This window comes from Macadamia integrifolia, chromosome 6 (genome assembly GCF_013358625.1).
Source record: "Macadamia integrifolia cultivar HAES 741 chromosome 6, SCU_Mint_v3, whole genome shotgun sequence".
NCBI lineage: Eukaryota > Viridiplantae > Streptophyta > Magnoliopsida > Proteales > Proteaceae > Macadamia > Macadamia integrifolia.
In genome coordinates, this window is record NC_056562.1 from 33,668,615 (window position 1) to 33,680,628 (window position 12,014).

The following is a 12,014-nucleotide window of genomic DNA, read 5'->3' on the forward strand; positions in this document are numbered from 1 at the left end:
TGCACGTACACGGTTTGGGCACTCCCGTCTCTTCTGGCACTGGCTCGGACTTGTCGGGCCAGCCGGTGTTTAAGGTCACCCGTGCCATCATAGCCCATAAGGAACCCGCTCTAATATCCTCTGGCTCGGTTCCTGCATAGTTAAACCGGTTCAACCACGAAATCAGATCGGGTTTAAGAAGCTGGGCATTACAAAAACGATCTCATCAGTGAAGAGCGTACGCCACGGGACCTCGTCTTGGATGCTCTTGGTTAAAGTCATCCACGATAAGCGCAAACAATTAAAGGATTAAGGCTGATGCTTGATGTAACCCAATCACAATTGGGAATTCATTGCCACCATTTAAGGAAAAATCCCTATATTTTTAGTTTTTGTATTAAAAAAGGGGGGGGGGGGGGAACTAAAGTTCAAACATGAACTAATTGTCATACCTTTATATCTCCATGTGGGAGCCATGGATTGGGCTGAAAGTTTCCAACTGATGATAAAGACGTGGACAACGTATGCATAAAATTTGAATTTCAATGAAGCTTTCATATGCAGATTTATGGGCTGTGTTAAGAAGCATCCCAACATGGAGTCACGAAAATGAGTTTTTCCCTAATTATTAAAGATCATACCTAGTGCACGAGGCTCCAGCCATTGCGAGGTCTAGGGAAGGTTATAATGTATGCAGCTTTACCCTCATTTTGCCGGAGAGGCTGTTTCCTAACTTGAACCCACGACCACTAGGTTACAATGGAGCAAATAGTAATGTTTTCCCTTATTATTATTTTGTTTATTTTCACATGTGGTGAGAGGATAATTTTGAGAACTTTTGGGTGTTTTATCATTCATGAATTATGTAAGGGAAGGCACTCCCCCCTCCCTACCCTTTTGATTATAGAGAAATCATTAGGCTCTGTAATGTGGGGGTTCCTTGCTATTCTCCTTTTGAGATTTCTACTCTACAGTCTCTTAAGTCTTAAGTAAATGAGCATATCCTTGGGGCTGTGGATTTTTCTCTCCTCCTTCGTCTTCTTTACCAAATCATGGATTGGGCTGAGAAATTTGGCCTATAGATGGAAATTGGGATCAATTGATTTGCAGCTAAATTTTAAGATCTCGATCTCGATCTCGCCCTAGGTTTCGTTGGGCCAAATACTGTAAGATCTCGGCTAGATCTGGTATTTTTTCCCTTGTCATCTCGTTGGTTGGTCTCGGTGGCCATATGGGCTTTTTAGCCCCTGAAACTTGTCATTTTCCTTATTTTAGGCCTTCTAAACACAGTGGAAACCTCAATTTTTAAAAATCAAACCCAAAATGGTACTTTGACTTCAGAGCATGTGTGGATAGTCTTCGGACCCTTCACCCTAGGCTATCCCACAATAAAAACAAACAACCATTGACCATGTTTCTATGAAAAAATTGGTTTTGAGAAGTTGTTACCTAAAACTGGTCTTGAGAAGAAAAGGATCTCCAAAGGTTGATGTTGAAGTGTTAATCTCCAATCTCCAACTGTCGAAGTTATTGATCTTACACTGTAGAGGAGAGATGTGGCAAGAGAAACCACCAAAAGCTCAATTTTTCTTCACAATAGGGCAAGATAAGCGAGAGATGTCAAGTTATGTCGATTTGAGGGTCGAAATTAGTATATACCCCATGTGACTTGGTCTCGAGTCGAGTCGAGACTGATATTCACCGAGATCTTGACTGATATATTATACATTTTGCATATTACCCCTATGCTTTTGTCTCGCCAATCTAATAGCGAGATTGCCGAGATCTTGAACCATTTTTGCAGCCACAATCTCATATGACACATAACTATAACATGGTTCTCATATTTTCTCTCGACCTTGGATAGCTGAGAATGAGTTTGTCAATTAAACTAGAGGAAAAGTATAGATCTACTGATTGTGGGGCTTTAAATGTTTGTTTTCATGTGCTCTCATTTGAACTCTGTTATCAGGTACTGATATAATCCTTTGGAATGGGAAAAGTGGGAAGATCTTAGGGAATGTTGACACAAATCAGCTCAAAAACAACATGGCTACCATTTCTCCAAATGGCCGTTTTATTGCTGCTGCAGCATTTACTGCTGATGTAAAGGTGAGGTACCCTGGAATATTTGTATGAGTAAATACTGCGTCCATGATGGAAGGGTATTTTTGCAGTTGTTTATTATATTTGAGTTATAGACATCTATAGCTTTGTCCAAAGGTTCTTTTAGCTTTACCCAGAGGATCTTTCCTGGTTTCTGTTTCTGATCATTTGTGTAATTCCTTGTAGATCCAGTAAATATGGATGGTTTCCCTGATTATTTTAAGTTTGTATGCCATTGCACATATTTAAATGGAGAGAGCATGCAGATACCTTATTTCTATGTTTTGGTTTCTATCTTCAGTTGACGTGTAAGTCATCGTTTTGCCAGTGATTCTATTCTGCTTATATTGTTGCTTTTCCATGAAGGGTTGCTTAATTACATGATCTGGAGATATTGCATACAACATTTTTTATGATCCCCCGCCCATTTCCCCGCCTTTTAATGTTGATCCCTGAATTCACTGGATTATGGTCCTAAAGTGTGTTCGATACGGTTAAACTTATTGTTCTTTTGTGGTTTATGTTGGTAGGTGTGGGAGATTGTTTATTCCAAGGATGGTTCCGTGAAGGGAGTTTCAAAAGTTATGCAACTCAAGGGGCATAAGGTCGACTGGCTCATTTGCCATTACTTTTTTTCACCTTGTATATTTTCTTATGAAACTTTTATTCTCATCTTCATAAATTTCTCTCTAAATTAAGATCTGCATATATTATTCAATGTCATGAGAATGATTGCAACTTTTCCTTGTACTGTCTCCCATCTGTCCATTTGTCAGTGACTCTGGTGCAATGCGGAGACTGAAACCCAATTCGGATCGATTTGGGCTCACCCAAACACTAAACAAATCAAGTATTATGAATAGTGGGAAATCTGTAAATTTTGTCACTGCCCATAACTTGGTGAGTGTGAAATTGCAAGTGAAAACTCAAATAATGTAATAGTGGAAGTGTTGTAATTTAGTGAAAGTCAAGGTTGCAAAAGAAAAACAAGTAAATGGGAAAGCACGTATGAATGGGCGAGGGGTATTCTTGGAAGAATAAGGAAAATAAGAGTTAAAGTGAATAAAAGATAGGGGGAGGGCACTATTGGAAATAGAAGTTAAAGGGGAATATATCGTGGGGGAGAGAGGGAGTTGTCTTCAACCTCGGGAAGGCAAGGAGGTGGAAGACAGAACCTGTTACATTGGAGAAAATCTTCTCATATGATCACCATTCGGGCTGAAAATGGAGGTGATAAATTGCAGCCTCTTTCTGTAATGGAAGCGAGCAACAACACTCCGAACAGATTTCTAGATACAGATTTAACTATTCTGCAAATCAGGTCTGGTGGTAAACAGAGAAACAAACCCTTGTTTTGATTTGATCCTCACAACATGAGGTGAGAGGGCTTTCTTCGCCTAAAATCTCAGGCCAAATGGGGTTGCTTACTATAGAGTTCGATCAGTCCCTTCACAGTTTGGCACGGCCGTTAGTAGCAGGGAAGGAAAATAAAACAGAGCATAAGAATAGTGATGAAAGAAGTTGATGGAAGAGTAAAAAAGCTAAGGAATTTGGCGACTTTAAAAAACTTTGATATACGGGGGATAAAAGTAATTGAAGTGGAGTTGACATAATAGTAAATAAAGATTTAAGAATGATGTGGTGAATGTTAAAAGATTCGGAGATAGTATTATATCTAATTATCTATCAAGCTTGTGTTGGAGGAGGTTGTCAATATAATTAGTGCTTACACGCCTCAAGTAGTATCTGATGAAAGTAGTAAGCTACAATTTTGGGAACACATAGATGGATTAGTGCAAGGTTCTAGGCAAGGAGAAATTATTTTAATAGGAGGTGATCTAGATGGACATGTTGGGAAAGATTGTAGAGGCTATTGAGGTGTACTTGGAGGATTTGGTTTTAGAGAGAGGAATGAGTAGGGGATCTCAGTTTTAGATTTTGTTGGGGCTGATGATCTATCTATTATAAATACTTACTTTGACAAGAGAGAGGAGCATTTGATTACCTTCAAAAGTGGGCATTATAGTAGCCAAATGGATTTCTTCCTAACGAGAAGGTCCGATGGATTGTTATGTAAAGGTTGTAAGGTTATACTTGGGGAGAGTGTAACCACACATGTCATGGATATATGCCTCAATACGTTGAATTACAAAGGTGAGCTTAATTTCCCTAGGATAAGGTGGTGGAAATTAAAAGGAGATACTATGGAATCATTTACTGATAAAGTGGTTCAAAAAGGAAAATGAGACTTTGGGGGTGACACAAATGGTTTAATACGATGTGAAACGTGATCACTACTTGTATTAAAAAGGTTGCTAAAGATATTCTAGGTTAATCGAAAAGAAAACATCATTCCTAGAGGGAGACTTGGTGGTGGAATGATGAGGTTCAAACAACCATTAAGACTAAGAAAGCTAGTTTTAAGACACAACAAAGGACTAAGGATGTAGAGGATCGACAACAATAACAACAACAAACTCAGCCTTAGCCCAACTTAATGGGGTTGGTTACATGGATCCATACAAAACAAAATTGGAAAAGTCCAAGTAGGAGTGGGGGAGGGGAGAGATGGAAAGATGAGAGATGAGAAAAGAAATATGAGAATAAGAGGAAAGAGTCACAACCCAGAAGTTAGGAAAATTCAGCAAAATGGGGTTGGCTGTATGGATCCTTGCCCTCCAATAGGTTCAATGCAAGGTTATAGCAGGGACAAGACCAAGTTTATGCATGTCATTCCTCACCACTTCGTCTATGGTCATTTTAGGCCTGCCTCTAGCTCTTTTGGTTCCTTCAATCTGAATCCAATCACTCTTCCTTACTAGGTCGTCCTCAGGTATAAATTTGACATAAATGAAGCTAAGATTGTGGGTTCAAGCAAGGATGAAGAAATATGAAGATATTTATAACAATCTGAGCACAAAGGAAGGGGAAAAAGATGGTTAAAATGAGGGAAATGAAGAGTAGGGATGTCAACCATGATAGATGTATTAGAGGTGAAGATGATAAAGTATTAATAAGGGATGTGGGCATTAAGGAGAGATGGAAAGTTTATTTCTGTGGCCTGCTAAAGGGAGACACTTCCGAGTAATAGTGTGTCTCGAAAGACTGTATACTCATCAAGACACCATTTGTTGTAGGTATCATAGTTGTGACGGCGTCATGGCGACCCAAGGCGGTGGAGGGGTGGCTAATCGATTTGGTGGTAAATCTCCTGCTATGGCGTTGCCATGGCAATCAACTCACCCATGTGTTATTTTTTATTTCCCTTATTTTCTAAAGTTATTTTGTATGTTATAATGTATGCCCTATAACATAAAAAACCAATCAACATTAAGCAACATCAAGTCATAAAAAATAACATAACTTATTGACATTAAGAGAAATGTTCTTCTTCTATAATAAGTTTTATTGGTCGAATGATTTTATTTTTATGAGACCTTTTGTATTAGGTATAACACAAAACTAGCTTTCCAACAAGTCTAAGATTTCTTAAATTTGAGTTGTTATGACAAAGTTATGTTCCAGTTAAACTTATTTTAAAGAGTGTGAATGCTGTTAAATAGCCTGAATGGAAATAATTTTATTGACATCGAAACAAAATATTATTACCGGACTTTTGGTTTTTAGCAATGTTCTACCATGATAAGACTTATAAAATTTTCAGAATTGAGAAAAACCTTAGCATTTGAAAGTTGAAAATCTCCCTACAACAAAAAATCCAGTTTTTGTTCTTGGACCGGGGGCTTGACTTTTTATCCTTTGGGATTTGATTTTTAAACTATTTTTATTGGATTCAAATAGGAGACATTTGCTTATTTATGAATAATATATTAGGTAAGTGAAATAACAATGGTATTTGGCTTAAATAATGTCAAAAAATATAAGGCGACATACAATGCAATAAGGCAATAGTCGCCTAGGTCCCAGGCAAACCGCCTGGACGCTAAGGCGCTGCCTTGACAACTATGGTAGGTATATACGAAAATCAAAATGTCTGAAGTAAAAGAAGCTTTAAGGAGGATGAAAGTAGACAAGGCACAAGGCCCATATGAGGCCCTAATAGAAGTATGGAAGAGTTTGGGAGCATGTGGTTTATCTTGGCTAACCAAGCTATTTAATAAGATTATGACCACAAGGAAAATTCCAGATGAATGGAAGAAAAACATTGTGGTTCTAATTTACAAAAATAAAGGTGACATTAAGAGCTCCAATAATTATAGAGGAATAAAACTATTGAGTCATACTATGAAATTATGCGAGAGGGTTAATTGAAACCCACTTGAGAAAAGAAACTACTATTGCAGAGAATGAGTTTAGTTTAATACTACGAAGATCCATGGTAGAAGCTATTTACTTAGGACTCATATAAAGATTTAGAGATTGTAAGAAGATTTTCATATGGTCCTTTATTAACCTAAGTAAAAGCCTATGATAGAGTCCCTAGAGAGTTAATTTGGCAAGTATTAGAGAAGATAAGTATTTCAAGTAAATATGTGAACATAATTAAAGATATGTATGATGGTGTGGTGACTAATGTAAGAGTTGTGGGTTGGGGGGTTAAGGTAGTGAATTCCTAATTACAAGTGGGTTACATCAAGGATCAGCTTTAAACCCCCATTTATTTGCGGTTATCATGGATGGATTAGCCATAGACAGGAGGTTCCTTGGTGTATTCTTTTTGCTGATGATGTTGTTTTGGTGGATGAGACAAAAGCAGGGAATAACATCAATTTGGAGTTATAGAGATCAACCTTGGCATCAAAATGTTTTAAGATAATAGAACGAAGACAAAGTATATGATACGTAATTTTAATTACACGGTATGGATAATGAGATGGTGAAAATTGATGAGGGGGAGGTTCCGCAAAGTGATTGTATTAGGTATATGGTCTCAATAATAAATAAAGGTGATATAGAGGATGATGTTTCACGAAGAATTGGTGCGCCTGAGGTGTTGTGTGATCGACGTATTCCGTTAAAACTTAAAGGAAAAATTTATGGGATAATCATTCGACCGACTATGATATATGGTGTGAAATGTTGGGTAATTAAGAAACATTATGTAGATAAACTCAGTGTAGCAGAGATCAGGATGTTAAGATGGATGAGTGGTAAAACCATGGTTCACAATTTCGATTGAAATGGTTGAAATTTTGACTATATCGCAAGTGTCCGAAGCGATATACTAGGGTATTTTTGAAAGTCCCCAATTTCGACCTATGTTGACCATTTCGGCCATTTTGACTTAAGTTTAGACCATTTCGATGGGTTCCTTATTAAAAGGGCTTGTTTCGTGGAAACAAACCTATGTTACAAAAGTCAACTTCTTTACCCTTATTTCGACTATAAGAGGTGAGAAACATAGGAAATCAGCCAAGAAATTGAAATTCCTTCATCAATCTTTCATTCTACACTTGAATCTTACACAACCAAAGGTAAACCCCATTTTCCCAAATATCAATTTTTTGTACAATGTACTTGTAAATACAGTAGAATGATTTCAATTTTATTATTTGTTTTGCTTCCTCTACATTATGTTTTGTTTGTTTTAATCATGTATTTTCATTTTTGGTTAGTAACTTATATATGTTGTACACTAGCAAACTTGGGTCAACGCCACAACTTTCACTTTAGGTGTTTTTTTTCATGAAATTAATTCTTTGAATAGTTTGAAGTGTAAAAAATAGGGTGCACACAAAAAAAAAAAAAAAAAACACTGTTTGGGGGTCGAAATCAAGGTTTCCATCATTGAAGGAAAAATTCTTAGATTTCCTTGAAAATTTTGAAAATTCGCTATTGACCAGGGCCGAAACCTGGTCGAAATGCAAAATTTTAACCTTGGGTAAAACTAGGAAGGATAAAGTAAGGAATGATCATATTTGAGCAGGTTTGAGAGGAGGTCCGATGCATGGTAAGCTACAAAAAAGTTGTTTGAGGTGGCATGGCCATGTTCAACGGATGCCTTTGGATGCTCCTATATGAAGGAGTGACTGATTTAGCTTGAAGGATCTAAAGGAGCCGGGGGCAGAACTAAAATGACCTTACAAGAAGTGGTGAGGAAACACATGCATAGCTTAGGCTATGTATCAAGTATGGCATCGAATGGAGCTGATTGGAGGGAAAATAATGTAAGGTTGGATCACATAGGACCTAGCCCCAGGCAGGATCTTCAACGTGACCAGATTCAAGGAACAAATCAGAAAAGTAAATTGAAAATAGAGAAGAAGGGGAAGAAAAAGATAGGGAAAGGGGACTATCTTAGTCTAGGATCTCTCACCTTTGTTTTGACTCTCTCTGTCACAACCTCTCTCAAGACAATGGGGATGCACAAAGCAAACTTTATTTCAGAACTTTAAATCATGTCGGACCTCAAAGGGTCATGTACAATCTGTATGCATGAGTGACTTGCCTCCTAAGAAAGTTGAAAAATAGAAACAAAACTAAAAGGAAATTATATCCTTGTCCTTGGACAAGTTATATATATAAAAAAAAAAAGAGGAAACTAATAATAAAAGAAAGTCTATGCAAAGTATCAAACTGAAAAAGAAAGTTATGAAATGGAAAACAATCCAGCAAAATCTTCACTCTTTTCTAGAGGTTCCCAAATCCCAAATCTATCTTGCTTGTCCAAAGCTTGAAGAGTCTTCAATTGCTTGTTGTCCAAGACTGAACAAATGTCCATATCTCCAAAGTACCATCTTTGTTATATCAAACAAACCAAGAAATACGATAAAATAAATCAAGATATATCGCAAAACACAAAGATTTAATGAGATTCACACACCAGGGTGGTGTGCTACGTCCTCGGGCGAAGAAGAAGATGTTTCACTATGCAGAAGAGAGATTACACCTAAGCAGCGGCGAGAAAACTCGCCTTGAAACCTTAGCTCGAAAAACCCTAAAAAATACAATGACTTTCTCAACAAGCAATAGTACATTATATACTCCAAGTCGTGGGTCGATCCATCGGGTCGCAGTCGATCCAGTCAAACCATACCGTGGGGGCGTAGATCAGTGATGGGCTCCGGGATTGGGCTTATCGGCCCAATCCCTCTGCTTCCATTACAGATCTCAGAAAACTTCCCTTTCGGGTCACCACTAAAATATATCGGATCGGGTCAATCTTCAAAACGGGTCAAGAATTCGAAACAAACTTAACAAATCTCCACCTTGGCTTGAATTCTCCTTCATCAAACAAGCAAATAGCTAATATCTTCATCTTCTCCAATAGCCCTCCAAAGGGTTGAACTCAAACACGACAAACACCAAGTAAGTTCAAGCAATGCTCGAACTTACCAACACACAAAGGCTTAGTCAACATATCAGCTGGATTGTCTTCAGTACCAATCTTCAACACTTGAATATTACCTTGAGTAATTATCTCTTTTATGAAATGATACCGAACATCAATATGCTTTGTCCTCTCATGATACATTGGATCTTTAGTCAAGTGAATAGCACTTTGGCTATCACAGTGGATAACAATCACCCCATGATCCATGCTGAGTTCTCTCAACAAGCCTCTAAGCCAAGTAGCTTATTTAATTGCCTCAGTCACTGCCATATACTCTGCTTCAGTAGTAGATAATGCAACTGTAGCCTATAAAGTAGCTTTCCAACTAATCGTACTTCCTTCAAGAGTAAATACATAGCCCGTGAGTGACCTCCTCTTGTCAAGATCATCTGCATAATCTAAATCAATATAGCCAGATAAACTATCACCATTCCTCCCAAACTCTAAACAAACACCAGAGGTCCCTGTTAAGTACCTAAGTATCCACTTCACTGTTTCCTAATAAGCTTTACCTGGACATGACAAATATCTTCTCACCACACTGACAGCTTGTGAAATGTCAGGACGAGTGCAAACCATAGCATACATAATGGAGCCAACTGCACTAGAGTATGGAACATGTGACATGTACTCCACCTCTTCATCTGTCTTAGGTGATAGAGCAGCTGAAAGTCTAAAATGAGATGCAAGAGGAGTAGTTACGGGTTTGGCATCTTTCATGCCAAAATGATTCAATACCTTTTCAGTGTACTGTTGAGATAGCCACAACTTCCCTGCTTTTCTACCCCTCTTGATTTCCATACCAAGGATCTTCCTTGCTGCCCCCAAATCTTTCATCTCAAATTTAGAACTTAATTGTTCCTTCAACCTGTTGACCTCATTCCTATCTTTTGCTGCAATCAACATATCAACATAAAGCAACAAATGTATGAATGACCCATCAAAGAGCTTTCTGAAATAAACACGACAATCATATTGACACCTGCAGTATCCAAAACTAGCCATAACCAAATCAAACCTTTTATAGCACTGTCTAGGAGAATGTTTCAAACCATATAGGGACTTCTTCAACAAGCATACATGGTCCTCCTTACCTTCAATAACAAACCCTTCAGGTTGATGCATATAAAACTGTTCATGCAAGAATGCTGTTTTCACATCAAGTTGCTCCAACTCCAACTCCAACTCCAACTCCAACTCATGTATAGCAACTAAAGCAAATAGGACACGAATAGAACTGTGCTTAACAACAGGTGAGAAATCATCATTAAAATCAATTCCTTGTACTTGACTGTAGCCTTTTGCAACCAACCATGCCTTGTACCTAGCATCTTCAACACCTGAGGCAGATTCCTTCTTTTTGAAGACCCATTTGCAACCAACAATTTTCTTCCCTGTTCTCGGCTTGACAAGCTCCCAAGTTTGATTTTTATGAAGAGATTCCATCTCATTCATGGCAATCAACCATTTTGTAGAATCAATTGAAGTAACAGCTTCAGAATATGTTGTAGGCTCACTATTTTCAATTGTATCTACAACAGACAATGCATAAGCAACAAATTCAGCATGCCCATACTTTTGTGGTTGTCTAATATTCCTCCTTGGTCTATCCTTGGCAATGCTGTACCGCTCTTCTTCATGATTTTCTTGAGCACCATCTCCTTCAGTAAAAGTATGTAGCTGAACTGAAGTAGATTGTGCTTTGTTTGAAGATGAACCACCAATTTCAAACTCCACCTTCTTTCTAGATTTTTCTTGACCTTATCACAATGAACAAGAGCTTCTTTCCTAAGATGCAACATAGTAAAAGTAACATCTCTGCTAATAAGAAATTTTGGAGACTTTGGATCAGGACACCACAACTTGTATTCTTTCACTCCAGATCTATACCCAAGAAAAATGCATTTCTTAGCCCTAGGTTCCAACTTCCCTTCATTCACATGTGCATAAGCATGACATCTAAATACTTTTAAATTTTGAGTAGTCTACAGGTTTACCTGACCAAACTTCTTCTGGAGTCTTGCACTCAATAGCTGTGCAAGGAGATCGATTCACCAACAAGGTTGCTGTGTTAACTGCTTCTGCCCAGAACTCCTTACTCAATCCTGCATTTGATAACATACACCTCTCATTTTCTTACAAGGTTCTATTCATACGCTCTGCCACTCCATTCCGTTGGGGTGTTTTAGCACTTGTATGGTGTCTTGCAATACCTTCATTTTTGCAGAACTCATTAAAGTCACATTCACAGAACTCTAGGCTATTATCGGTTCTCAACCTTTTAATTTGTTTCCCAGTTTGCTTCTCAAGCAAATTCTTCTACTATTTGAAAGTGACAAATACTTCATTTTTATAATTCTAGAAATAGACCCAAACCTTCCTAGAGAAATCATCAATGAAAGTAAGCAAGTACCTTGCACCAGCCCCCTTTGAAGCAACCCTGGAGGGCCCCCATAGGTCTGAATGAATGTAGTCCAAAGTTCCCCTGGTCCTGTGAATAGCAGTACTGAAACCGACTCTTTTCTGCTTCCTAAACACACAATTCTCACAGAACTCCATTGCTCCTGTACTCTGACTACACAATAAACCCCTTTTACTTAATGATGCCATCCCTCTTTCACTTATATGGCCTAAC

At 38.0% G+C, this 12,014-nt stretch overlaps 1 protein-coding gene across 1 annotated transcript in view; it reads left to right on the forward strand.

Moving 5' to 3' along the window:
* The window catches only part of LOC122082232 (transducin beta-like protein 2), an 8,157-nt gene extending 3,476 nt beyond the window's left edge, over positions 1 to 4,681 (forward strand). Inside the window, exons 4-5 of the mRNA XM_042649700.1 lie at positions 1,952 to 2,091; positions 2,616 to 4,681. Coding sequence (XP_042505634.1) covers positions 1,952 to 2,091; positions 2,616 to 2,783 — 308 coding nt within the window. The 3' untranslated portion in view covers positions 2,784 to 4,681. The remainder of the gene's footprint in view (positions 1 to 1,951; positions 2,092 to 2,615) is intronic.
* The last annotated feature ends 7,333 nt before the right edge of the window (positions 4,682 to 12,014 follow it).